At 41.7% G+C, this 27939-nt stretch overlaps 6 protein-coding genes across 7 annotated transcripts; 3 read left to right on the forward strand and 3 right to left on the reverse strand.

The window, feature by feature from the left end:
* The first annotated feature begins 1239 nt into the window (after nt 1-1239).
* On the forward strand, nt 1240-2057 carry LOC115746496 (protein P21-like). Its single transcript, XM_030682282.2, has one exon. The coding sequence runs from the start codon at nt 1318-1320 to the stop codon at nt 2002-2004; it is 687 nt and encodes a 228-aa protein (XP_030538142.1). The 5' UTR covers nt 1240-1317; the 3' UTR covers nt 2005-2057.
* Nucleotides 2058-5379: 3322 nt separating this feature from the next.
* On the forward strand, nt 5380-8042 carry LOC115746567 (elicitor-responsive protein 3). The gene is made up of 5 exons (XM_030682381.2): nt 5380-5620; nt 6493-6558; nt 6789-6915; nt 7398-7512; nt 7755-8042. The coding sequence occupies exons 1-5, from the start codon at nt 5554-5556 to the stop codon at nt 7821-7823; spliced, it is 444 nt and encodes a 147-aa protein (XP_030538241.1). The 5' UTR covers nt 5380-5553; the 3' UTR covers nt 7824-8042.
* A 4296-nt stretch (nt 8043-12338) lies between these two features.
* On the reverse strand, nt 12339-13111 carry LOC115746453. The gene is made up of 2 exons (XM_030682215.2): nt 12958-13111; nt 12339-12821 (listed from the first exon to the last, which is right to left on the reverse strand). The coding sequence occupies exons 1-2, from the start codon at nt 13027-13029 to the stop codon at nt 12339-12341; spliced, it is 555 nt and encodes a 184-aa protein (XP_030538075.2). The 5' UTR covers nt 13030-13111.
* A 3342-nt stretch (nt 13112-16453) lies between these two features.
* Nucleotides 16454-17065, reverse strand: LOC125314175. Its single transcript, XM_048275673.1, has 2 exons — nt 17028-17065; nt 16454-16907 (listed from the first exon to the last, which is right to left on the reverse strand). Exons 1-2 carry the CDS (start codon nt 17063-17065, stop codon nt 16454-16456), a joined length of 492 nt encoding a protein of 163 aa, XP_048131630.1.
* Nucleotides 16857-17952, reverse strand: LOC115746454. The gene is made up of 3 exons (XM_048276208.1): nt 17644-17952; nt 17387-17542; nt 16857-17222 (listed from the first exon to the last, which is right to left on the reverse strand). The coding sequence occupies exons 1-3, from the start codon at nt 17851-17853 to the stop codon at nt 17109-17111; spliced, it is 480 nt and encodes a 159-aa protein (XP_048132165.1). The 5' UTR covers nt 17854-17952; the 3' UTR covers nt 16857-17108.
* Nucleotides 17953-22313: 4361 nt separating this feature from the next.
* Nucleotides 22314-27871, forward strand: LOC115746410 (probable DEAD-box ATP-dependent RNA helicase 48). Of its 2 annotated transcripts, XM_030682154.2 has the most exons (10): nt 22316-23529; nt 23809-23909; nt 24675-24730; nt 24805-25026; nt 25182-25388; nt 25479-25565; nt 26012-26107; nt 26178-26393; nt 26586-26768; nt 27180-27871. In XM_030682154.2, the coding sequence occupies exons 1-10, from the start codon at nt 22415-22417 to the stop codon at nt 27408-27410; spliced, it is 2514 nt and encodes an 837-aa protein (XP_030538014.1). In that variant the 5' UTR covers nt 22316-22414; the 3' UTR covers nt 27411-27871. The 2 variants fall into 2 exon arrangements, with proteins under 2 accessions (XP_030538015.1, XP_030538014.1); XM_030682155.2 differs by lacking the exon at nt 27180-27871 and having other exon boundaries at nt 22314-23529; nt 26566-26706.
* Nucleotides 27872-27939: the final 68 nt, after the last annotated feature.

The raw sequence follows: 27939 nt of genomic DNA on the forward strand, positions 1-27939 counted from the left end.
CGTGCCACGTATGACGGCTGTCGTCCATGTCAGCAATTTATGGTCAAAATTAATCGGATGGACTGAATTTAGACAAATGTAAAAAGATTAATGACTCAATTGGCCAAAAAAAATTCTGATCAAATTTGCATAATTGCAATAAGTTTTGAACCTTTTTGGTAATTCTCTCCTCCTCCGTTGATGAATGACGTTATACATCTAAATTTCATGCTAAAAATTCAAATCACTCCAATTTCGGACACAATGATCCTAGTGCTACGTCAGACTTGGCATCGTATTGGACTGAGTCTAGGTGCGTAGACGACGCAGGATGTCTTGATCTATGTTACGAGGTTTGCAACCCGCTTTGTTTAAAGCCTTGAGCTTTTGCACGAGCAATGGTCGATGGTCACGGACACGACATTAGGCATCATCGTCTTTATAATCTGGATTTTCGTGTGGCATGATTCATGAGTGAGATGCAAGACGGCAATGTTTATGGCCTAATTTATCCAAGGAAAATTGTCCAAAAAATTCTAAGCATGTTGTACCGTTTTCAAAATTTTTTTGGTTGAATAAATTTTTCCAATTCAGTCCTACATATTTTCACTTTTTGCCAAATGAGTCAATTCAGTAAATTTTGATCGGAAATCGCTGACGTGGATCGACATAGTCAATTTTTTTAATATTTATTAAATTTTATCTCTTTTCTACTCTTTTCCTTCTCTTTTCTTCTTAAATGTGGCCGGCGATGGTCGTAGGTTCCTCGCCAGCCACGCGAGGCGTACTTGCCCAAATTTGAGAGAGGCCATGGCAAGGCTAGCCTTATGGTAAAGGGGAAAAAATGAAGGAAAAGAAATAAAAAATGTTATAAATAAAAAAAATTATCTGCGCCAAAGCTAGCCATATCACGTAGAATGGTCACATTCACGTCAGCGATTTCCTACCAAAATTGACTAGATGTATTCAATTGACAAAACGTAAAAAAAATTTTAGGACTCCATCATCACAATTAAAAAATGTAGGACTAAATTGAGAAAAGTGTAATAAATTTAATATTTTTTTCCGACAATTTTTCCGATTTATCCGCGTGCCATCAATATTTGCTTGACGGGTACCGCGTTAAAGTGGGCCATAAAGTTCCCCAATTTCTCCATGGAAATCTCTGACGCAAGAGACTTCTGCAGCCCCCTTACGTTAGTGCAAGTCAAGGTCCTCAAAGACCGGCACAACCCATTAGTCATCCCTCCTTACCATTTCAATTCCATTATTTGTAAAGAGCCTTTGGCAACGAGCTCAAGCACCAAACTTGAATTCTGAAATTAGTATCACAACAATATGAGGTTCCTCACGATTGTCTCCATCCCCACTTTCTTCTTCCTGCTGATTAGCTGCTCCGCCCTCGCTCGGGCCGCTAGGTTTGACATCACCAACAATTGCCCTTACACTGTGTGGGCCGCCGCCATCCCAGGAGGCGGGCGGCAGCTCAAGCGAGGCCAGACGTGGCCCCTTGACGTCGTCGCCGCCGCCGGCACGACGGCCTCGCGGATCTGGGCCCGCACCAACTGCCACTTCGATGGTGCCGGTAGGGGTAGCTGTGAGACCGGCGACTGCAGCGGGCTCCTCCAGTGCCAGGCCTACGGGAAGAGCCCGAACACGATGGTCGAGTTCGCTCTAAACCAGGTCATGAACATGGACTTCTTCGACATGTCGCTCGTCGAAGGGTTCAACATCCCGATAGAGTTCAGCTCGACCTCTGGCGGGTGCAACCGGGTGATCAAGTGCACGGCCGACATCGTCGGGCAATGCCCGGCCGCACTGAAGGTCCCCGGCGGGTGCAACGGGCCGTGCCTAGTTTTCAAGACGGATGAGTATTGTTGCAATTCGGGTAGCTGCGGGCCCACCGATTACTCCAGGTACTTCAAACAAAGATGTCCGGATGCTTATAGTTACCCCATGGATGATGCCACCAGTGTTTTCACTTGCCCCGGGGGGACAAATTATAAGGTTGTCTTCTGTCCTTGAAGACATGACTAAGTAAGCAGTTCATCCTTCCACGATGAGCGAAGTTCCAAGACGATTTATGTTAGATCCATTCTATGCTAACGAAGCGGCGTGTACAACTACTAATGTCATTTGAGTAGAACGCGGTGATTTGAACTCGGGATCTACTGCATTCATACTAAGTGCTGAATCATTTGGACTGCGTCTGGCCGTCGGGACAAGTATTTGGCCCATTTGGGTGCTATGAGATAAAAACTAAACAATGATTCGAAATTGGGCAAGCGAGAAATGTCTTACATTGGAAAAACAAAATGAAATGGCGAAATCAAAACCTCGGTTTCCTTTTTCATTTTCCTGGACTTATTTGAACTTACCCCGTCCGAGATACGTCACCAAATGCTTGATAGGATAACATCTCTTGTCTGTGTCACCGAACGCGCCCTCCGGTCCTTTAACATAATTTGGAGAGCGCATGTCTGTTTTAACTTGTATAAATCCATGCCTTCCCCTTGCGAAAGTCGGTTCCAAACTACCTATGAAAAGAAAATTTCTGGTGTTTTTAGGTTCTTTATTCAAATTTAGGAATTTTCCCAAGTCGTTTGAAATTAAATGTCTAAAAGCGTGTGGGAAAAATAATAAGAGGACCGCAACCATGGACACGGTCATTATCATAAGCCTGTACATGGGTTGTGTTTGATTTTGGGGAATAAGTTGAGACCAGTACAGTAAAGTTTCCAGGAATTCCTGCACTTGTTGCTCAAGTTATTATCAACTTTGACATTTTCTCCTTCGATCAATCATTCGTCAAAGAGTTTAGAGGGAAGCCACAAATCTAGCGGTGAACTTCGAGCGGACGATGAAGAAAATTACCGAAAAAGTCTTATATTTATTGTAATTGTATCAATTCAGTCCTATTTTTTTAATCAATTGAGTCCTAAACCTTTTACATTTATGCTAATTCAATCCATCCGATTAATTTTGGCCGAAAAAAGCTAATGTGGATGCCGGTCGTCCTATGTGACGAGATCAGCACTAACGTGAACTCACAATTTTTTGAATTTTTTATTCTTCCTTTTATTGTTTTTTTTTTCCTCCCTTCTTCCTCTAGTCGGCGACCGGCCAAAGGCGAGGGCCGGCGAGGTCGACCTTGCTGTCGGCGCCAGCCGCCCCATGTATAATGGCCGGCGTCACGTCATCGTTTTTGGATCAAAATAGACCGAACGGACTGAATTAATAAAAATGAAAAATGTTTAAAACTCCATTGGCAAAAAAGAAAAAGAAAGATATTATGACTGGGGAAAAGTACATTAGAAGTACCATAACTTTTGTACGGCGTTCACTTGAGTGCCATAACTTTCAAAACGTTCACTTAAGTGCCATAACTTTTAAAAATCGTTCACTTAGGTGCTACGTCGGAGTAAAATCGTTCACTTGAGTGCTACAGTAACTTTTCCGGCGTGCCACGTTATCTTTCCGGCGTGCCACGTCGGCTTTCCGGCGTCTACAGTAACTTTTCCGGCGTGCTACGGTAACTTTTCCGGTTGCCACATCAGCTTTTCCGGCTGCCACGTCAACATGGCACTCAAGTGAACGATTTTTAAAAGTCATGGCACTTAAGTGAACGTTTTGAAAGTTATGGCACTCAAGTGAACGCCGTACAAAAGTTATGACACTTCTAATGTACTTTTCCCTTATGACTGAATTTGCATAACTGCAACAAATTTAGGATTTTTTTTTTATAGTTTTCCCTTGAGGGACGAGCACACCAGTTCACTAAAGTTTTTGTACTCTATGCTTCGTCTCTATTGCGCTGCTTTACTATTGAATAGTGAGTGTCGTGAAAAACTCAGAGCGGCTCCAGACTAGCCTATGGTCGAAGGACCTGGGACAAGCCCGGCATGTCCTTCCAACAAATGGAAGGATTAGGACAACATTTTCCGGTGCAAGGATGGGCTGGCTTGAGAAAACCGGTTGAAGGGATCAAATGGGTTTGGATAGGCTTGGGCTTTGTGCCTATTTTCAGTTATATATATTATACTCGTATGAGATATCATTGTAACGAGTAATTGTGGTTGTAAACTTAAAATCATAGTGGAATCTCTTTGCATGCTGTAGCCCTATTATGGGGTAAACTAGGGTAAAACTCGTGTATACTCCTTTTTTTTTTTTTTTCTATTTTCTGTGTGATTGTTCTGATTCGGTTTAGAATATAACCCATCACCTTTTGTTTGAATTGTTATAAACCTATTGACACAATAAATAAAGACAGTCAACTTGGGCAGAAAGAGCGAGTGATGTATAGTAGAGGCATGATTTACCAAGTGTTGATGACCGTTGGCGGGATAGCCCAATTTGACACATTTTATTGAAAATGTCCATGTCGGCGCCAGCTCTATCACATAGGACTGTCGTCCACGTTAGCAATTTTCGGCCTAAATTAGCCGAATGGACTTGTTGACACTTTATTTTGGCGGTTCGAAATGGATTTTTTTTGTTAAATCCCCTTTTCTATCAGTGCAGAGGAAAAATAGGATGCGACATGACACAATTGGTATCAATATGACATGATTTAAAACTAAATTGGTCCAATCAAAATGTTTAAAACTGAATTGGTACTAATACAATAGGTTTATGACCTTTTTAGTATTTTTCCCCACAAGCCACGGTTGGATGCTCTTCATTTAAATTAGTAATTTTCTAAGTAAAATGAGTTTGTTAGATTGAAAATATTCCTTCTTATTCTCCGTATGTTCACTTGCAAAGGGAATATTTTCTCCCAAAACCTATGTGCTCAGAAAATAAAACAAAAACAAATAATGTCGGGTATACTAAGATCAATTCAATAAATCACTATACGAAGTAATAAAACAGATTCTGACAAAAAAAAAATAAATAAATAATGAAACAAATCATTTAATAATAGCACTTTTTAAAGAAATAAATCATATTTGTTATGGCCTTATCACTTAAGATATGATGAGCCTAAAGTCCGAGCCGACCAACATATTCGGTTAAACCATATTCACTCAAAAGCTTAGGATAATGAGTTATGGGCCAATTTGAATATATTAATTGCTCTGTATCATATTAATTCTTTGATGTGAGACTTTTCTAACATTACTCACATGTACATCTTCATACCTACCGTTATTATAATATTTTAATGCAATCAGTCCAACGCATCTAGACCGTTGGATCTCGTGGGCCTCATATAGGATCCACGTGCACCTTAGCAAAATTTGGCACTCCCTGAATGGAACGTGCTTGCCAGCGTGGCAAAAGCGCGAGCCCCGTGCCTCCCACGTGGACGGCCTTTCATTTTGCGCCGCAAGACAATAAAGAAGTCAACCGCGTCTCCGCCTCCTCCTTTCTCGGCTAGACGGCCGGCCTTTTGTCCGATCCGGTTCGTATCCAGACCGGTTCTTCTCGTGAACACCCTCCCATATAAATACCCCGGCAAGTCCATTCCTCCGTCCCACGTTTGCTTCATCGTCCTCGTTGTCTGAAAGATCCCTGAAACACAAAAGGGGTCGCATTTGCTCTGTCCGTCCGCCTAGTCCGGAAACGAAAATGCCTCAGGGAAAGCTTGAAGTTCTCCTCGTGGGCGCCAAGGGCCTCGAGAACACAGATTTTCTCAGTACGTTCTTGGCGCCTTTCGTCTCTTCCTTTGTAATTGTTAGATGAATTGTCGGGGTATATCCTTTCTTTTGCGTGCTTTTGTCAAAAGGGTCCGTCACGTTCGTCGCGTTTCTGTGTTGCGAAATCTGAATCTCGATTCATCAGGATCGTAGATTGGTATGGGTTTGGATCTTAGAACAAACGATGTGAAGGTGGGGAATTTTTCATCCACGATGGAATGGAAATGCCAGCCGCGGAGTTGATTCGCAGTATTTCCTAAGATCTTGGTGGAATATGGTGATTTTGAGATGATTCTGATCATTTTGTAGCTGAGACGGGCTGTTACCGTTCTGTTTCTTTCAGTAGATCCATGTGACATTTGTCTTGGCTATTATCTGCTGTGATCCAATGATCGGTGACTGATTGTCATCATCATCATAATGTTATGCTCTTAAGGGCCACAGAATTTCCTTGATATACCCCTCATTTCCTCCACATCAATTAGAATTTATCGCAGAGGCAGGTAGTGCGAGTAACACGCCACATCGTATTTGGCTTGAATTGTGAAAATGCAATTACCTGCTAGATCTATCTATACATACTGATAAAATTGCCTGAATCCAAAACTTCGAGGAAGTATGTGAAACTGAGGAGGTGTAGGACATTGATTCACAGACTGAGAAAATTAATTCTGTTGTCTCTCTTTTTTCTCGAGTTTTGATGATTGGTTATTGAATATTTGCAAACACTGTTCAAGGGGTGCCCCATTCAGTTAACGTGGTCCCTTTATAGGAAAATTATTGCAAATTCAGGTTATATCCTGCATAGACTTTGCTGTTCTAACAATATGTATTCCGGGTTTTTAATTTCTTTTGATCTGTAAATGCACAGGTAACATGGACCCCTATGTCATCATTACATGCCGGACTCAGGAGAAGAAAAGCAGTGTTGCATCAGGTTGGCACTGTTTAGATTCATCATATTGTTTGCTTGAGTTTGATTGCTAATTGTAGAAAAACCAAATTGCATATGATCTGTAAAGCGTTGGCAGTTCATATCTGCTCGAAGTTTAGGACCGTATATGCAATGGCATTGGACATTTAAATGGGCGTCGTCCTGGTTGATGCCTGATAAATGTGCATCCTAAGACATATATCTCATAAACTTTTCTGTAATGGATAATGCAGGAAAAGGGACCGACCCAGAGTGGAACGAGACTTTCCTATTCACAGTATCACATGGAGTTTCAGAGCTCAAATTGAAATTAATGGACAGTGACAACTTTTCGTCAGATGATTTTGTAGGCGAAGTAACGTGAGTATTTTGAACCATCCAGCATATATTAATCCTGATTTCTTGGTTTTTTTCCCCAATCAGTCTGAGCAGTGTTGATTTTCCTCTGCTACAACTCTTTGCTCAAGCTGAATGTCTAGATGTTCTGCTAATAAATAACCAAAGAAATAAGTTATTGTTGATTGACCACAACATGCAGTTATGTGGAACAGTTACTGATGTTCCTGCAAGTTTCTAGTAGAATTTCCAATTAACTTATACAGGCATCACACACATGTGTCAATTGATTTGTATCATAATTCAATTGATCAGAATTGGGGGATGACTAATCATTCTAGAGACATAAAGAACCAAGATTTTTAACACCAAAAGGAAAAGAAATAGCAAGTTTGAGATTAGAACTTGCGGCCTCAACTCATTCAAAGTGGTAGAACAATCTTTTTTCATTTTGTTTTTGAGATGCAAGAAGTGACTTCCACATTTGGCTTTTTGGGTCCTTGCAGGATTCCTTTGGATCCGGTGTTCGAGGAAGGTAATGTTCCCCCGACATCATACAATGTGGTCAAGGATGAAGAATACTGTGGAGAGATCAGAATCGGTCTCACCTTTACTCCTGAGGTAATTCTCTGCTATCAACCTCTCTGTCCGAATTTATTTTGTCAGGGAACACAAGAATGGTACAAAAGAGTGCTATAGCAACGAGTGCCTATCAAATATTATGTGGACTTTGATGCTGATCGTAGTCCTGTCTTTGATCGTACTTGATGATTGTGATGGTGCTAACCTCTTGATTCAATGGAAAGAAGATTGAATTTGACTAGCTTATTTTACGTACGTTCACTCTTGGCCCTTCATCACAGGAAAGCAATGAGCGAGAATTTCAGCCAGAGGAAAGCTATGGCGGATGGAAAGAGTCTTCATTCAACTGAACAGAGTCCCGGTCTTGGACTTGCTTTGAAATTTCTGCCATTTGATGCATCCCAAATGGCAAAGAACAATGTAATTCCCGTCTCTACTCTCTTTCCATTTTGTGGATAGTAATGGAGTTTGAGCGGATGCATTTTAATTTTCGATGCTACAGATTGGGATCTTTTATTGTCTGATGTCTGATGAAGCGCCTCGAACTAGCGTGGTTGTGTTTTTTAGAATCTTCGTTTCTGCTTTGCCCTGCATTTACCACATTGTGCTCCCGCCCGCGTGTATTTTAGGGTTCTGTAGCTTGTTTCTATTGAAGTGGTTCAAGGGAGAGAAAGAATGAGGGAGACAAGTGACTAAAAACAGGGATGGAAACCAGGATGTATTTGAAGAAGCTGGTAAAAAAGGTAACCTTTAACAAAAATGCTTGTTCGGACATCGTGTTTGCGAAGCGCTAATGTTGCAACAAACAATGGTTGTTTTGCATAATTTGTCTTGAAATAGGTATCAACGGGGACAAACCATAGAAGCGCGAATGAATGAGTTGTAGTATAGATAAACAACACGGCCGTAAGGCCTGTGATGCTTCTGGTTGTGTCATTTGTGCAATGCATGAACAGAAGGGAGATATGAAAAATGAAATAGAATAGTTGATTTTTGGAGATAAGGAATGGCATGAACTTATATATTGCGAGTTTAATCGGGCGAACGGTCGCGAACATGGTTCTGATGATAGATTTCGACATTGAACTTGACGTGGATCGGGCAAATCCAATCTGAGAGATGGTAGATAAGAGTGCAAATCTGGTTTATATCGCGAGGACCACCATATCCTTCGCATTAATGAAAGAGAAAGAATGCGTGATGTTAATGGCTCAAGACTGCTTATCTCCATCCGTGCCCGATTAAAGAAAACAGGTAATTTGGGAAAAACTGTCAAATTTTTTTTAAACCTATTGCACTTTTGTCAATTTAGTTCTAAACCTTTTATTAATGCCAATTTAATCCTAAACTATTTCATGTTTTACAAATTGAGTCAATCTGGCCAATATTGGTTGACATTACTGATGTGAATGTCGGACATTTTATTTGACACGATCGATGCTGATGTGAACAAGTAAAGAAGATCTAGGCTCGATTTCGTCGGTGGCCGGTGGGACCGAGCTTCGCCATAGGCTGGCAAGGTCAACCTCGTTGTCGCTCTCCTTTGGTTGATCGTCGAGGCCCGACGATCGGCCAAAGGAAGAAAGAAAAAGAAAAAAATTAATAAAGAAATTAGAAAAAAATTAGAATACCATAAAAAATTGTCCTACGCTAGCATCGGCAGTTCCACATAGGACAATTGATATTCAAGTCGGTGATTTCTGGCCAATATTGATTGAATAGACTCAATTGAAAAAACGTGAAAAAGTTTAGGACTCAATTGATATAGTTAAAAAAGTTTAGGACTGAATTGAAAAAATGTAATAATTTTAGGAATTTTTGCACAATTTCCCTTATCATTTGTCATGGACTTGTTGAGAATGATCCTGGCCTACATTAGATGTAGAAGGTGCCATCAACAGGATCATCGTGGAAAGAAACAAGAAAAGACCAATCAAAGCTACTTGACCAAGGTCGATCCGATTAGCTTAGTAGAGCCACCAATTACAGGGTCGACACTCTCCTGTTTCGATGTTGTTGCCCCTTTGAACTTGAACACTTTGTTCAATAAAGCAATAGGGGTAAGGAGTAACATGATCCAATAGTCGAAACACTGCAAACACCTATGATGTATGAGCTCTCAAAAAATGGATCTAAAATCTGCAACTGTGCTTTGTGCTGATTCCTCTCTGTCTAATTGCTCCATTTATAGGAAGCGCGGACGACCGATCTGAATCGAATAGTGAAATATGATTCGAGACGGCTGTTTCGGATCGTGTTTTCGGGTTGATCCTTATTTTTTTTTTCCACACCTCTACGGATCATACAGCCAGATATTTACCTTAAGCTATTCTCTGGCACATTTAAGTCTATGCCAATCTCTTCATTTTCTCAAGCTAGTGCTCTCTCTCTTCTAGAAGTAGAATGATGTAAAGAGTCAAAAATCTCGCCTCTTCTTACTAGAAAATCCATCAATGACTCCCGCAGCACACGTCAGGTTGATCAATCTCAAGAAAAATTATCAAAAGTCTTCAAACTATTGTAATTGTACCAATCCAATCCTAAACTTATTTTTGTTTTTTTGCCAATTCCGTCTATTCGGCCAACCTTTAATAATATTTTAATATTTTTTTGAATTATTTTTTTTACTTTCTTCTTTCTTCTTCTTCCAGCAGGTTGCCGGCCATTGGCGGGGGCGAGCCTTGCTTGACGCCGGCAAGGTCGACCTTGCTGGCGCTAGCGGTGACCGGCGGAAGGAAGAAAAAAAATATAAAAAAGAAAGAAATGAAAAAAAGAAAAAAAATAATTCAAAAAATATTAAAACATTATTAAAAAAATTTCATGTCCATGCCAGAGTTGGTTGGCGTCCGCGTCGGCGCCAGCCATTCAAAGTTGGCCGGACGGACTAAATTAGCACAAATGTAAAAGGTTTATAACCGAATTAGCGTAAAAAAAAAAAGATGTATGACTGAATTGACAAAATAACAATAGGTTTAGAACTTTTTTTTTTTTGGTAATTCTTCCCTATCCACAGTTCCTTAGTTCTATGTAATAATCTTAAATGAATTTCTGAAATCTAGTTAAACATAAAATGTGAAATATAATTGCTCAAGCAAAGCATTCCTTAAAACCCCCTTGTCACATTTTCCCCTTCTTTTCGTCATGGAACGTATGAGCTGATCAAGTCCTTCCAAATGGCATCTTTTGACCACTATTGAGAGATCAGATCAAAGAGAAAGAAAGCACATTCGATTAGAAAATCATGCGTCAAAGTTCAAAAAGAGCCAAAAATGATGCAATGTCCTCAGCAATCAATTAGTTGATTATAGGGGTGACTATGGAGGTTCTTTGTCTTGACTTCATTCAATAGATTTGCTATACTTGTCGCCAAAACAGTGTTAGTCGGTGGCAAAACATAATTTAATGTCTGTTTCTTGGGCTTTAGTGCAACCTAATTATTTGCAAAATTTGTCCTGAAACTCCCAACTTCTCTTGTTTCTGACCCCACCCAACTTTAAACAGACCCTTTGGTTCTTTCTTTTTGCTTGATGCGGAATTTTCTGATTAGTCCAAGACTTAGACATGTACTTCCCAACTAACCCTTTCCCCTCTTGGATTTGTTTTCTATCACCATGGATGTCGATTTTTCCGATTACACCTCTGCTCCGCTGCAGTTTCTCTTGAATTATGAGCGCCGACCGGTGACCGGAGGCAGGCGTGGTAGTGTTTCCATTTCTTGTGTGAGTGGAATCAAGAATGAACAATTTGTACCAGCATCTTCTGCAACCTTACGTGAACAAAGCCTCTACAGTAATGATTCTGTGCAGTCGGAAATTAGTCGGTATAAGAAATCTCGATAATAGCTCGAAAAATATATCAAAATTTAGCTCAAAGTGAAAAGTCGCGATATCTCTCGGACTTCGATCAACATATCTTTGTATAGAACAGTGTGTCTACTGTACACCCTTCACGAACTACAAGATAGAACAGAAGATCACTATAAACTGCAAAACTTCGCATCGCAAAAGACCAGCTCTTGGAGTCGCAAGATCAAGATGCCGGCCGATCAATTATGCAGAGGGTTTGGCCCGCCGGGCGTGACTCTCTTCGAAGCACCGAATATCGGGTCATCGCCGTGGTCCCCGTTCGATCCAACAGCGGCTTTATTACCCGAGAGTTGGAACCGCAACGAGTACTCCGGCCTCCATGAGCGATACTTGAGAGGCTCCTCTCGGCGGTGATCACCCGCAAACCCGTGGATGCGTCGGCAACTGGAGAGCCGAGAGACGAACAAGAGGGTCATCAAGAAGAGGAATGGCAGCTTCGAGCTATGTGCTCTCATGGTTTTGTTTTCAAGCGATGGATCGATGAAAGAAGATGGAAAGAGAGCGTCGTTTGGCCAGTGATATAATGTGCAAAGCGTCTCGAAAGTGTTTTAATACGGGATCGGGCAAGGCAAAGACACCAGTTTGGTGGTGTGGAAGTGGAAGCAGCCAAAAGCCCGCAATTGATTCCTTGCGAAATGACGGAAAACACCCCCTCCTATATTGGCGTTTTGAGAAGTCAAAGGCCATTACCGTCCTTCCGCCGATGAACTATTAGTTTGTTTAAGCCGAAACGCGGTTGCTCAAGAGATTGTCGTCGTTGACTTCACATTATAAGATCAAGTTGAGTCAGTCTGTATTTCCGGCAGTGGAAATTAGTGGCGGTGAAGACTTGGGATTCGTCGTGAGAACACGTGGTGCGAGGCCGCCGCGACACGTGGCGCACGTGATCTCTGCGCCGCTCATTTTGCTTCGTCGCACGTTCTTGCTTCTATGGAGTGCCGTAGGGTATATTGTTTTCTATTCGCAAGGACGGCCACGGTGTCAATAAAGTCTGATTATTTAGTACTGGACATGACGTTGCACGATGGAGCACCAATATGAAATTTCAGAGTGATGTCTCAACCAATCGGGTCCCGTTAGGCCCAGCCGGTGGCCCCGCCGGGCCCAGCCGGTGGCCCCGCCGGGCCCGCCGAAAGCCATGGTGCGGTTGAGCGGGGCTTTCTGACAGCCCATGTCCTTGGCCCGGTAGTACTTGTCCTGGTCCGCATACGTTTGGGTACCTCCGGCGGCCTCCGTGTCGTGGTTCTCGTTGATGGTAGTCATGTCCTGACAGGAGGCGTCGTACAGGATGTTGGGCAGCGGCAGGGCGCCGCGTCCCATGGGCGGGCTGGGGATGTCCGGCGGACTGTACACTTGGCCGCCCCATTCGATGTAAGTGGCCAAGTCTTGCAAGCCACCGCCGGAGAATATTACTTTCGGCCAGAATCCAACCACCGTGTAGTCGTCCCCAAGCTCTAGCCACCACAATCCAGTGGTCGGATCCTGTACACATACAAATACACTTACATATAGGGAAGAATGCTGGCAGACTACAAGAACGGGTTACAATGTCGTATTTGATATGAAATTGGTGGAAAAACATAAAAGGACACCGGGTTTCGAAACATCCGAACCTTACCCGATAAATGAAGTAATTGTATGTGTACACCGGTCCTGGGGTGCGAGAGATGTTTCGTAGAACCGCGTCCATCTAGTGGTCCGAGCGCAAGAGAACGAATCCTGGACATTATGCGTTGAAGCAAGACGACCGGGCCGACTGTGCATAAATTAAACGATTAACATTGTCCCGCACCGTGTCGAAAGAACCAAAGAGAGCATCACGAATGTATGGAAACTCGCCTCGGTAAAAATGAACCGATGGTCGTAATGCGAGTATAAGGACGGATTCACCTGAGGGAATGAATAATGTTCATGAACAGTTTGATCAACGATGAAATGTGCGATGATTTGACTTGATTCAGTAGGCTTACCATCCGCCCAGCTTGAATGAGATCAGGGCCATTCTGGATCTTGATTTGGCCGCCACTGTATTGGGATCCCCTGGACCATGGCATTTCCACGCTGCGGACCATTCCCCCTCCATTGTACTTCTTTTCCGCAACAAATTTGGTCCGAACGACGGCAAGCTGTAACGAAAAACAAAAGAACAAAAATTAATTCTTTAGTGCGAAAGATAATTTGAAAAGCTGGTCTTTGTTTTACTTTCCGAAAAAGGCTCGGAGGGGGCCATGACCGATCTCGAGCGCTGTGGAATTTTCGATTTAAGACAACAGCGAAACGGCAGGAGTCAATTCGACGAGCCCATCGCTGCAGCCTCAATGGGTGCGAGCGAGGAACCCGTCCTTCATGAAATTAATCAAGATCTTTGACTTGCAAACGAAGTTTCGAATCGTCCAGCCAGTTACATGGTACATGAATAGTGCTTCTATTAGCATTAAAGGAGTTGAGTAATTGCACCTGTCAAATTTGAAGAAACTCGGGAGATTCTCATTATCCTAAACCAAATAAGAATAAATTTTCCTAGCGAAAAAAGGTAAAACCAATATGCCTTCCACATAATTTCTAGTATTATTGATAGGATGGCTTTGTGCATCTATACGAGTCTTCTACCCGATCCGATCGGAGACACGTCATTCGTATTGAAATTGGATGATTCATAAGGAATTCCTTTGTTGTAGCATGACCTTAAGTGTCTATAAGCCAAATGGAAAAAGAATCAAAAACATCAATTGCCATTTCCGGTGTAAAGCCGTGATCGTCTTATCAATTCGATCGATCCCGAAGTCCTCCCCCCAAAACATTATCATGTGTTATATAGCAAGGAACGATTGCTGACTTACATGAAGGCCATGCGCCTCCTCCGTGTTCGGATCGGCATTCAGATCATGAACTTTGGCCTGCATTTTGGCCGCAATAAGTTCTTCCTTACTTGTTCTTCTGATCGGAACTGTTCCCATTGGACAGTCCAAGCGCTCGATGGTTGCACTTTTGACTCCACTCGCCGCCGACCCTTCGAGGTTCGTCCTTCTCTTGGGACGGAGACTAGGCCTCATCTATTAGGAAAAATCATACAATTAGGAAAAAAAAATTGAAAAACTTATACCGAAAAGTCCTCAACATGTTTCCTCAAAGTGTATCCAGATCGCAACCGTTCGAAAAAGTGCAATCGATTCCTACACATTTTGAATCCGGTGCAACAATTAAGTCAGTCTAACAAGGTGTAAGCCAATTTTCCAGACGCATGGTGCCAAAAACCCCACGTGACGCTTTTTAATATCTTTGAGCACGTGTGGTGTAGTTGCCAAAAGGGACTTGATTGCGAGGATTCAGAAAGTTAGGGACTTGATTTCAAGCTTTTCAAACGTCGAGGACTTGATCGCACACCGAACCGAACGTGCGGGACCCTCGGTGAAGCACATTCGTCGGAGCAGAAGAGAGTAATACGCCGAAATAGAACGAGTGGTTCTTCAACAGGGGATGATCGAACGCGGGCTGCTTGTAGAAATCCACGCAATCGTATACGTCTCCATACTCGGTCTGCGCTCGTAGAACGAAAGCTCTTCATTTCTTGTTCTACAAAAATGCAAAACAATCCACTCTAAAAATGGAAAGAAGGAAACTTTCTTGTACCTGAATTTTCCTGTCCTGACAGCAGGCTTATTCAAACGACTTAGCTCCTCCTCTATGTCCAAATCTTCCTCAGAAAATGAGCTCTTCACTTGTTGGCAAAGGAGTGAAAACAGAAGGAGCAATACGACCTTTGACTCCATTCGAGCAAATCCTGACCTGGATGAGATGAGACAAATTGGCCATTGAAAGCTTTTTGCTTTTGGGGTGGGTCTATTTGAATATACTTTGTAATTTTTAAGGTGAGTAACTCATCAGTGAATAAGAAGGAGAGGGCACTGCAGTGGTCAAAGGTCAAAAGAAAAAAAGCCAAAAATGCATTTATGATAATTTGTAGGTAGGCTAAAAATGGGGAAAACAATTTAATGATGCAATATTCAACAGTTATACACTATTCAAAAAATGGGTTTCCCGGCAATGACAAAGTTTTTGGAGAGATATCGAGATACGCTGACTAACTAGTTTGTGAGAGCGGCGTTGCCTGTGTGGTCGGCATCAAAGAAAAAGCCACATCCGTGGAAAAGGCTCGATTGGATAGCGTGGTTGGTGTTGAAACACGACCTTCGTGGAATGGACATGATTAAGTACTTCTTGTGTGCACAGGGTGAAACTAATCGAATGGCGGCAATGATAAAGTTATTTGGGTCGGTGCGCCCGGGTTACCTCCTCAAATGAGGCTTTAATACCAATTTGAGGATCGTGATGACCGAAAAAATGTTATAATCTGTACTTATCAAGTGAGGAGTACGGAGCCTACTTACTGACTTTAAATGACGACTATCTAAAGTAACAAAAATTTAAGTACGATCAATCAATATTAATCAAGAGAAATATACATCCTAAATTTATATCTGAAATCAATCTCTTGGAACGAATTGAATTTAGTTTTTTAACACCAAAGATCATAGTTGTGAAATGATTTCGATCCTATGTTTAAGAAAAACCGAGATCTTCGATTCAATCCCTACTCTATGGAACCGCTTAGGGGAAAGTCGAAGTAATTCGTTTCAAAGGCTCATGGATGCACGACATGCTTTTGATTGGACAAAAATGTTAGCACTCTTGATTTAAAAAAAAAAAAAAAAAGATGATATGTGGCAATCGTTTACCTCGTGTTAAAAAAAAAAAAAAACGGTCTCAATCTTGAAAAGCAAAGGTCGTGAGTTCTTCGAAAATCATCGGCCGGTACTCTTTTATCCTAATGTTCTTCCGTATTACAACTTGAATTTATGATGCTGCTGGTGCCGAACAGATTCTACATTAAATTTGCTCGATGAGGGTCTCGAAAGCGATCGTTAATATACGATTCATGAAAAAATTGAGAGCGGTAGACTTCGTACCGCACACAATATATAGAGAACAGATTTGATGCTTTCAACGACCAAATCACATCCCATACCAAATTTGATATCCCTTTTCAAATTGATTTTTCAAATTATTGGCCAGAAGAAAAAGAAAAAAAAAAGAAAATAGCACATGATCGGGCTTCACCAGGCCCAGCCGGTGGCCCCGCCGGGCCCACCGTAACACATATAATGCCGTAGGGGGGCCTTCACATAGCCCATGTCCTGGGCCAAGTGATTCTTGGGCCTGTCGGAATATTCTTGGGTATCGACGGCGGGCACTTGGTCGTGGGCCTCCGTGATGGTGGTGATGTCCTGGCAAGAGGCGCTCGTCTTGATGCCGTCCAGGAACTCGCCGCGCCCCATCAGCGGGCTTTTCTCTTCCGGCGGGCTGTACACTTGGCCTCCCCATTCCATGTAAGTGGCCAAGTCCTGCAAGCCGGGCCTGGAGAATATCCTCCGTGGCCAGAACCCAACCACAATGGAGTCCTCGCCAGGTTCTAGCCACCACAGTCCACTTTTTGGATCCTGCATATATTCACAATCCTTAACTAAGGTCTTGTAGGAAATAACTGACCGAGCAAAGCGAAATGGGGCTCTGGTATATCAGAAGTTTACCCTGTAAATAAAGTAATTGTACGTGTACACCGGTCCTCCCATTCGAGAATGTGCCTCGTAAGCTGCATCGACCGGGTGATCGGATCGCACGAGAACGAACCCTGGACAGTGGACATTGAAGCAAGATGACTGGCCCATCTGTGGCAAAAATTAGGCGCTCGGCGCAGGAAGTGTTAAACGGTCAGGTCATTCGATGAATATGTCGAAAGAAAAGAATCTTGTACAATGGGCGGAAACTAGCCTTTTGAAAGATGAACCCGCGGGTCTGATCGTCCGAGTACAAGGATGGATTCACCTGAGGGAGTTCCATGAGCAGAAGATGAGATGAGATATGCCCAGATGGAAATTAATGTTGATAAAACCAGAAGAAATGGAAAAGCACGAAACTTGCAACATCTTCTCAGATCATCTGAGAAAACCTCAAGTGGGAAATTTACACCTGCTCATCCAGATGCTTACCATCCATCCAACTTGAATGAAATCGGGGATATTTTCGATTTTCATCTGGCCTGCGCTATACTGTGCCCCGTGGACTTTTGGTACTTCTATGCTGCTCAACATCCCCCCTCCATTGTACTTCTTTAGGGATCCGAATTCGGTTCGAATAATAGCAAGCTGTAAGAATAAAAAGAAGAAGAAAACAAGAAAAACTGGATTTGTCAGTACCAAGCCAAACCTGGTACTTTGATTACGTACCTGAAAATTAGACTACTTACATGGAGGCCATGTTCCTCGATGGTGTTCGGATCGGAAAGTCGAGCGTAAACCTTCGCCTGCATTTTGGCTGTGATGAGTTCTGCTTTGCTTGTTCTTCTGATAGGGACGGTACCGGTAGGACAGTCGACGCGCTTGATAGTTGCATTTGTAATTCCACTTGTCGACAGCGTTCCTTGGTCCGTCCTCTTAGGACGGAAACTAGGCCTCATCTATCAGACCAACTCATCAGAAAAAGAAGAAGAAAAAACATAGGAAAAATGTTTTGGTAGAAACAACAGGAAGCGTACCCCGAAATGAAAGGAATGGTTCTTCAACAAAGGATGATCGAACGCGGGTTGTTTGTAAAAGTCCACGCAGCCGTACACATCCCCATGCTCGGTCTACAAACGGAGACAACTCTCAATTACAGAACGCAAGAATTCACTCCAGCATGGACTAAAAGAGGGAGGTGAAATTCGTACATGAACTGTCTTGACAGCAGGCTTATTCAGACGCCTTAGCTCCTCCTCTATTTCTGAATCTTCCTCAGGGGACAAGCTCCTCGCTTGCAGGCAAACGAGTGAAAATAGAAGGAGCAACCCAATCTTTGACTTCATCTGGGAAGAACTGACCTGGAAGATCTGAAACAAACAATTAGGAAGAAACTTCAATTGTCGATTCAGCGTCCTTTATTCCATCAACTCGAGAAGAGACGTGAGGAAGTTTTACCAAACGTTAAATGACGAGAAGAGGTCCAAAGGAAGCACCAGAAGGGCATGAATGACACTTGTCGACGGCCCAAAAAGAGGGGGAAGAGAACGGCACTGAAGTCCAATTGATAAATAATCCACCGAGTCAAGCAAAGGTTCTTAATGAGCAAACTGGAAAAAAAAAATGCAAAGGTTTTTTTTTTTTCTTATTTTACGAAATTAATTAGAAGACAGGAGGAAGTGGATATATATGCCGGGGAGAAACAATACCGGAAGTGTAAAAAATTATGTACGATACTTAACTTAATACCAAAATTTTCGCCGGATCATTTAAATGTGAAATAATAAAAAAAAAAATCACTTAAGTGCATCGGATGAGAAATTTTAGCCAAAATTAATACGTAACATTTATAATTAAATTTTAATATGAAATGGTATTTTTTTTCTTTACAAAATTCAGTCCACGTGGGCTAAAAAGTAATTTTTTAAAAAATATTAAAAGAACCTAAAAAAGAGCTAACGATGGAAATCAGGCAGCTTGCATAGCCCTCGCCACCGCCGCCGCCCTGCCATCGCTAGGGTGGGGGATGGCCGGGCCTCGGCTAGCGTTATCTTTTTTTAATTTTGAGCTTATTTTAATTTTTTTGAAATAAAAATTGTATTAAAAATCATATTTGGACAAAAATGAAGTCATTTTAACCACTTCATTACCACGTAGGAGAGAGAAAATTTAAAAAAAACGTATGTATTTTTCATTCATCCAAATTGATGGAATTAAAGGAAGGATTCGATTGCATCAATTTGACAAGTTTTAAGTCTTGAATGCATTTTTTTATAAGTTTTAGGAGTCAATTGTGCTTTCGTAACAAGTTCTAGGACTTCTAGTGCATTTTTTTTTTCTTTTGAAATTTTTAGCTTTTTTATTTTTTTAATCTAATTAAGTTTGCACTTTTTATGTTTTTTCAACTTTTAGTTTCTTTTTGTTCTTGACTGGACCTCCGACAAGCCACGTTGGCTTCAAATATTAATAAAAAATGCCACGTTAGATTTCCAGCCAAACATATCACAGTTGGCACTTAAGTGATTTGAGGAAAATTTTTCTCATTAAAGTGAGTGATGTACACAACTTGTGGTACTCCTTGTGTTCTTCTTCCTATATGCGAGATATGCAATTGTTACCATCATGGGATGACGAGGAGAGGTCCAAAGGGAACAATAGAAGTGCATTGATGATACTTGTCGATAGGTTAGAGAATGGGAAAATTAAAGTCACTGGTGTCCAGTCCTAAAACTATTGTAATTGTGTTAATTCAGACCATCCAGTGAACTTTAGCTGGAAATTGTTGACGTGGAATAATTTAAAAAAATATTTTACTATGTATTTTTATATTTTTATTTATTTTTATCTTTCTCTTTTGTCCATTAGTGAGGCTAGCAAGATCGACCTTGCCGTTGCCATGGCTAGGCGAGGTTGAGCCTTGCCGGCCCTCGCCTTTGGCCGGTTGAGAAGTCGGGCGATCGGCTAGAGGAAGAAGGCAAGGAAAGAAAAAAAAAAGAGGGAAAAAGGGAAAAATTAATAGAAAATTATCTACTTCAGCACTAGTGAACAGCCATCGTCCATGTCGGCAAATTCTAGCTAAAGTTAGCTGAATGGACTGAATTGGTATAAATACAAAAGATTTAGGACTCAACTAGTAAAGAAAAAAAGAGAGGATTAGGATTGAATTGGTACGATTGCAATAGATTTAAGGCTTTTGGGGTAATGTTTCCTATGGTTGAATATCAACTAGCTAAGAGAGTAGATACAATGCTGAGATATGCAAGTATTACCATCGTTGACTGACGAGGAGGGTTCCGAAGGAAGCACTGGAAGTGCATTAACGAGAGTTGTTGTTGATGGGCTAAAAAGGGAAATCCATAGAGCTACTAATGTCCAATTAACGAGTGGTTCAACGAGTCTAGCAAAGTTAGAACCAGAGGTCAAACTGACTCGTGTGGCTCCCTCTTGCTTGTGATAAAAGAGTGATTTAGAGGTCGTCTTCCTATGATGTTCTCGCCGATTGCAAGTGCTTGGAACTTCTTGCTGAGGCTGAAAAAGTTCCAAGGGTGTCCAGTTCAAGCTGATTCGGTTCGGTCCTTGGATTCCGAGGCATTTTGCCTTCTCTCTTGATTAGCCATGCACAACTTGTTAGCCACAGCAAGCAGAACTTGCAGAGTCTCGCCACTCTGCAGCTTCTGCTGGTTTTTGAGGATAAAATGATACAGTAGTTCTCTGGATGTTCCATTTCTTTGCAAGTCTAGAAGGGTATGTTTCAGCTTCATCCTTTATTGGTAGAAGTCTTATTTCCTCAGTCGCTGTTCAAAGCTTTCTCGGTGCGCTCTTCTTTTGAACTGTGGGAAGCTAGATAGTTTGCCTTCGTTGCTCTCTCTCTTTCTGCGGATTCCGACTCCATTCTTTCCCAGATCAAGAGACTAGTTAGAGATTGCCATCGAACTAGTAGATATGCAGAGTCAGATTCCTTTAGAAAGGCATTAGACTCCTGTGTTGGAATTGAGTTCCTGAGTGTTTGCTGTGTAATATTCCAACTTGAACTTCTAACCTTGTAGCAGGTCATTCTCCTGCTTTTTGTGGACGAATCACTCTCATATCGTCGGTCATAACGAAGGAAGACTTTAATTTTTTTTCTTCCTTCGTAGCAGGTTCGATTTGAAATCCCAAAGGCAGCATACGGCCACTCTTTTGTGGACGAATCACTCTTCTTCTTTTTTTTCTAGGTTTTTTGCGTGTGTGGAAGTATGAAACTTTAAACTCAAACCCTCGTGACTCGTGAGTACAGATCAAAGAGCAAAATAAGTCGAGGAATTGGAGCCCTTAACACAAACTAGGAAAAAGGAACCAAAATAAGAGCTGTAAATGAGAGGAACACCGTGGAAGAAGAAGAAGAAGAAGAAGAAGTCAAAAACCACCAACGAAAGTCCATATCTAGAGCCATGGCCTCAGGCAACATCATGCTAAGAATAGCTAGGATTTCTAGAAGAATATGCTATTCGTTTGATGAGAAATGCAAAGGAATATCGAAAATTCGAGTGGCTGAAACCGAAGCAGCTACTGTCGAAGTAAAATAAAGAAAAGCAACGACTGAAATAGGAGAATGAGCGTGCATGAGACTTTCATCTCGCACGGCTACTAAGTGATAAAAGAAAGAATAACTAATCTTCTTTCTTTTTTGATTACCATCCTCGCTCATGTATAAGACCGAATCCATTCGATTTCTAAAAATGATTATTAATCCTTAACTTTTCGAGGAATCCGAAACCGGCAAAATGCGGAGGGTTTAGACTTGTTGGTATCCGACTTTGATCCTAATATTAGGTGTTATTGGACTTCTCTCGTCCCAAAAGTTAGCTCAAAGGATGAGATTTTCCCTCACGTTTAAAAATTGACTATCGGCTCTTTCCACAACCAATGTGCGACAATCCTAACAGGAGCCATGCGTGAATGAGCCGCCATTGCCAGCGGACAAAGTAGTCATCCATGCCGGCCACCACCGTCCGTAGAAACCTAGAAATCTCATCTCTCCTTTCTCGAGTCCGGCAATTTCTTTCAAAGAAATAACACATTATCTTATTATTCCACATTATAGTTAATGTTTTCGACAAAAAAAAAAATTATAGTTAATGTTCATTTATAAATGGCTAGAAGGAAAACGTGCTCCTCACGCCAGCTTTTCACGTGGCGCTTTGGAATTAAGAAGCGTTGATTGAAAATTCAAGGGCCAACTGGATCATCTAATACCAATTATTGAAAAGACCACCCCTTTCTTAATTTTGGGTCAATCTTAGCCCAATAGTAATTATCAGGAGCCTAAAAAGTAAAACCTTGTCTTTATGGAGGCCCAATGCTAATTAAAAGAAAATTCAAGGGTCAACTTGAAAATTCCCTGATTTATAATTACCAAATGGCCTTAAACCCTGCCTGTTCTTCTTTCTTAGTCTTCCTCCCTCTAAAACCCTAGCTCCCTCCCTCCCTCCCTCCGTCTCTCTCTCTCTCTCTAAACCTGAGCAGGCGAAACTCGCAATCATGCTCTCATCTCTCCTTCGCGAGCATCGCGTCCACTTCTCGAACCTTCTAGAATGCTCCAGAAGCCTCTCGAACGTCATCTTCTCCAGGTCTATGGGAGGAGGGCCGCGCACGTTTCCAGGAGGCCTGAACAAGTGGCAGTGGAAACGAATGCACGAGAAGAAGGCCAAAGAGAAGGAGAAGCGACTTCTCGAGCAAGAGAAGCAGCTTTACCAGGCTCGAATTCGGTCCGAAATCAGGGCGAAGCTCGCTGGCAAGCCGGACGCATCGGCCGATCGCGAGTCGGCGCCGACTCACGGTCCGATGTCTCCAACAGACCATGTCAAAGCCCTAGCCGACCGGTTCATGAAGGAAGGGGCGGAGGACCTGTGGAATGAAGACGACGGTCCGCTGAAAGATCCTCCCCCACCAATGCGGCTGGCAAGTGCGCGGTCAGGACCAGTCAGGTCGCCAATTGATTTGAGGAAGTTGGTGGAGGGGCATGGTGGTGTTGTTGGTAATGGCAAGAATGTGGATTCGAGAAGTTTTGGTGGGACCAATCATGTGATGAGTAGGAAGTACTCTGTTGTGAGTAGTAGGAGGTTCCGGAGAAATGAGAGTTCCTCGAGCGAGAGTGATTCAGATGGTAATTCAAGGGATAATCGATTTAAATCGTCGCATGGTTTGAAGGCTAATCGGGCAGACTTCGAGGATTCAAGGAGTCTTGGTGGTTTCATGAAAGGTAGGAACTTTTCACGGCAAAGGAAAAGGGTGTTTTTCAAGAATGACAGTGAAACTTCTTCTAGTGATGACGAATCAGAGATTAACACGGCAGATGATGTGGGAAGGCCTGATGCTGGTAATTTGAGGTGGCCAAGATTGAGTGCAGGTGGAGATGGGTCGGGGGATGAGGTGAAGGAAATGAATGGTGGCACAAACAAGAGGACGAGGGGAAGTAGTGCTTCTCTCGGGAAGTATGATAACAAGATTAAGAAGAGGGTGCCGCTGAAGTTTGTTGAGGAAGAGACTAATTTTTTACAACATGTAGGGTTGATTAGGCATGAGCTTAACAATAAGAAATTGGCAGAAGATCAGGGTGAAGACATGGAGGAAGTTTCCATTTTGACTCAGAAAAGGTATGATATTTCTCCAGATGAATGTCAAGTCAAAAATCGACTTCTTTAGTTACTATATTTTTGTTTGAGTGGCAAAGAACAGTGTAATTGGATTCACAGAAGATTATTACGTGACAAATGAGTGGATTGGTTGATGACGGGATTTTGTTTCCAAAAGACAGCTCATCGATTCCCTGATTTTCTTGCATTGAGAAAGTCCAAAGCTGTTGGATGTAATGATGGGTTCCACTGTGGGTTTTACTGTGTGCCCTCTGGTAATTTTGTGTTTCCGTTTTCCAGGTTTGATGAATGTGACATTTCACCATTGTCGATTAAGGCTCTTTCGTCAGCTGGGTATGCTCGAATGACCAAAGTCCAGGAAGCTACCCTCTCACTTGACGGTAGTAGCTGCCTCATCTTGTATATTAATCACTATGTCGCCTAATTTTAGGGCTGAATCAGCCCATTATAAAGGACAAGTGCAACTTGCTGGGTTTTAGATCTCCTACTAACATATTACTTCACGAAAAGCAGCTTACACAATTCACCATCCCATTTCCATGCACTAGCCATAGAGCAATTATGATTTTTTATGGATGAGTTCTGTTTGCCTCGTGAGTCAGCAAGATGGTAATATTCCGACAACTGCAAGCTTGTGAGTTGATAAGACAAAAGATGGTCAAATGCTTCAGAAGTAGTTAAACGCTTACATACTTTGATCCGTTCTGGAGTTTAGGTCTCAAAGAGATAAGATTTTAAAGGTTCTGCATGATTTCGGGTCACCAATATATTGATATTTCTGATTGTGTCACTATTTTGTACCCTGTAATGAGATCTACAGCTTGCTTCACCATTTTTATTTTCTTGTTTTGGCCCAATCGCCATTTTTAATTTCGGCTGGCAGTTGGCACTATATTTTCTTCTCCGTGTCTTCCTTCTTGAGTCAAATATCTCTCTCAATTTCAAAAGTTTAATTGTTGTGATTATGCAAATGAAAAAAAATGTGAACACGATAACGCTTTAACGCACAGAGATTTCTTATTTCCGAATACCATATTTGTACATTTTTTAGATTAATGCTTTCACCCTACCATGCATTGTCTTCCCCAGTCGATGCTATGATCCTATGTTGGTAGACGATGATTTTAGGGTCTGACCTGTGACAGGCAAGGATGCTGTGGTCAAAGCTAAAACTGGAACTGGGAAAAGTGTAGCTTTTTTGGTAGGATTGCTGCTCCTTTCTTATCATCATTCATTTCATCAAGTTCCACAACGCTTTTGTTGATACTCAAACAGCTTCCTGCTATTGAAACAGCTTTAAAGTCACGTAGCAATAAAAATCAGCGGGTGCCCCCAATATATGTTCTTGTTCTGTGCCCCACGAGAGAACTTGCCAGTCAGATAGCTGCAGAAGCTAGAGCTTTGATAAAGTACCATGATGGTATTGGTGTGCAAACACTTGTTGGAGGTACACGTTTCAAAGATGACCAGAAACGTTTGGAATCTGAGTCATGCGAGGTTAGCCTTCATATACATGTTCTGAATCTTTTTCTTGATAAAGTATCACTTTATGACATTGGATGTATATGCCGTGTAAAAATAGATGGATACACGTATCTACGCATAACTTGAGTGTGATGCAAAAGATATAATCTCTCCTCATCCTTCTGCAGATAATTGTTGCTACTCCTGGAAGGTTATTGGACCATGTGGAGAATAAATCGAGTATATCCGTACGTTTGATGGGGCTGAAAATGCTCATAATTGATGAAGCTGATCACTTGCTAGACCTTGGATTCCGCAAAGACATGGAGAAAATTGTTGACTGTCTTCCTCGTCAAAGACAGTCTCTTCTATTTTCTGCAACCATGCCAAAAGAGGTAAAATTGATCCTTATTTCTTCTTAAGATCCTGAGATTATAGAAACTCTGCTTATCATGACATTTCTGTGATTCATCATTACTGTGCAGGTTCGCCGGATATCTCAGCTTGTTTTAAAAAGAGAACATGCTTTCATTGACACTGTGGGTGTCGGTTGTGTGGAGACTCATGCCCAGGTATGTTGGGGTGTTCTGCTGAACGTTGATCATCATAAGTAGTCTAAGACATCTAAATTTCTCGCCGGGTCTTGTCTCAAGCTGTTAAGTTTGCTATGGTCACTCTGACTGTCACCATGAGTGGGTATATTGGCATGTAGTATTTTTTTGTTCTTTTTTTGGTCGAAAGGCATGTAGTAGTTTAAAGTGACAAAATATGGAACTATGAGTGAGCCAAGATTGCCCTTTATTCGTAGTCATGTATTGTATTCCAAATGTGGGAGGTGGTTACAACACAAACATGTGTGTTAATAATGGACTAATTTTCTGCCATATGTATTTCATTTTCCACTCTTTTACTAATTTCAGCTAATTATGAAGAGCATGAGAAATATATTGTATGTGTCATGTATCCATAGTTCCTCTTTATCTTTGATTAGCTGGACACATGTTTTACCTGCTTGCAGGTTAAGCAGTCTTATGTAGTTGCTCCTCATGACATGCATTTTCAAGTTGTTTATCATTTTCTCAAGGAGCATATTTTGGAGGCACCTGATTACAAGGTATAAATGAGAGTATTCTTTATTATAATGATTTCATTTTGTACCCATTTAACAATATCACTGTGCTCAGGTCATTGTATTCTGTACGACGGGGATGGTAACTTCGCTCCTATATTTACTTCTTCGCGAAATGAAGATGAATGTTAGAGAGATGCATTCTAGGAAGCCTCAACTTTACAGAACTCGCATATGTGACGAGTTTCGGGAATCAAAGCGATTGATACTTGTCACATCTGATGTTTCATCCCGTGGAATGAATTACCCGGATGTTACATTGGTCCTCCAGGTATGCTAGTAAGATTTGAGTCTAATTTACTTTTTCTGGTAAAAAAAATAAAGTATTTTAATTGATAGATGGCTGGTGCTAGCATTGGACTTAATTTCTGAGCAAATCCTAAGGAAAAATGATCGTGGATTTTGCTCACACTTTGTCGCGTTGTCATTCTTTCTTCTGGGAGTAATATTGAGTTCAATTCAGGTGGGTATACCCTTGGACAGAGAACAGTATATACATCGTCTTGGGAGAACAGGACGTGAAGGGAAAGAAGGAACAGGTGTTTTGTTGCTTGCACCATGGGAAGAATATTTCCTGGATGAAGTGAAAGATCTTCCCATTGATAGAATCCCTGTACCATCTGTGGATCCAGATGTCAAAGTCAAGGTTTTCATCTGCCACATTCTTCTTTTGCTACTTGTATGCTTCTTATATGTCAATGCTGCTCATGGAACCTGACTGAAGTAGCTTTTACTTTTGCTGTCATGCTTGATAAGTTGATGTTTACATATCCTAACTTACGCTGTAATGTTAGTTTTTTTCCTTTTCTTTTTCTCAAGTTTAAAATAAGTGATCAAAGTGACAATATGGGTTTTTTTCTTTACGGGGGAATCATCCTTGCAGGTAAACTACTAACAGTTCCTTCTTTTTTCTCGGGCTAAGCAGTATGGTGGTTTCACTCACGATCAAAAGATCAATTCCGCTAATGCTTCTCTTCTGGCTTTTGACACTCTTCGTAAATAACAAAGTTTGGCTCGCCTTTCCTTTCTATCATGCTTAAGATTCTCTCTGCTGCAGATGGAGGACTCGATGGCAAAAGTTGATACAAGTGTCAAAGAAGCAGCATACCATGCTTGGCTTGGCTACTATAACTCGATCAGGGAGATTGGCAGAGACAAAACAACACTTGTGGAGCTAGCTAACAGATTCTGCGAGTCCATTGGCCTGAAAAATCCTCCTGCGCTTTTCCGAAAGACAGCACTGAAAATGGGTTTAAAGGATATTCCCGGCATCCGAATCCGCAAGTGATCCTTGTCTCGGTGACACCTGAGTCTTCAGTAAAACCGAAATGGCTTGTTCATGTTGGTTCAGTGCTTATTCAATTGACTTTGTTACGAGAGAACAGTGCTTGTCATTGATACAGAAGAAAGTGATCAACCGGGGTTAATCAATCAGGAGACATGGACCACACGGTGATTCTGATCTCCTCCTGCTTTGCCGCTTGCATTGTCGTCATCTTCAAGCTCCCGGTTTCGTTTGTCCTGCCAATATGCCTTAGATTTCCTGGAACCTGTGGTAGAGCTTCAGAGTGTCGAGCCACTAGATTTAAGCGCCATCTTGCAGTGGCATTAGGTGTTTAACCTGATAGCAATCCACTGTTCGAATCAATACACAGGACTTGATGTAATGAATGACTTCATTCGTAATGTATTTATCAACCCTTTCTGTAGAAGCTTGGCACTTCGAATTTATAATTACACATTGGTGCTGCTCACTTCTTTGTGCAAATTTAACTTTTAGCCGAGTGAAAGATGGGTAAACTGTGTGAACAACATAC

This window comes from Rhodamnia argentea, chromosome 3, assembly GCF_020921035.1.
Source record: "Rhodamnia argentea isolate NSW1041297 chromosome 3, ASM2092103v1, whole genome shotgun sequence".
Taxonomy (NCBI): domain Eukaryota; kingdom Viridiplantae; phylum Streptophyta; class Magnoliopsida; order Myrtales; family Myrtaceae; genus Rhodamnia; species Rhodamnia argentea.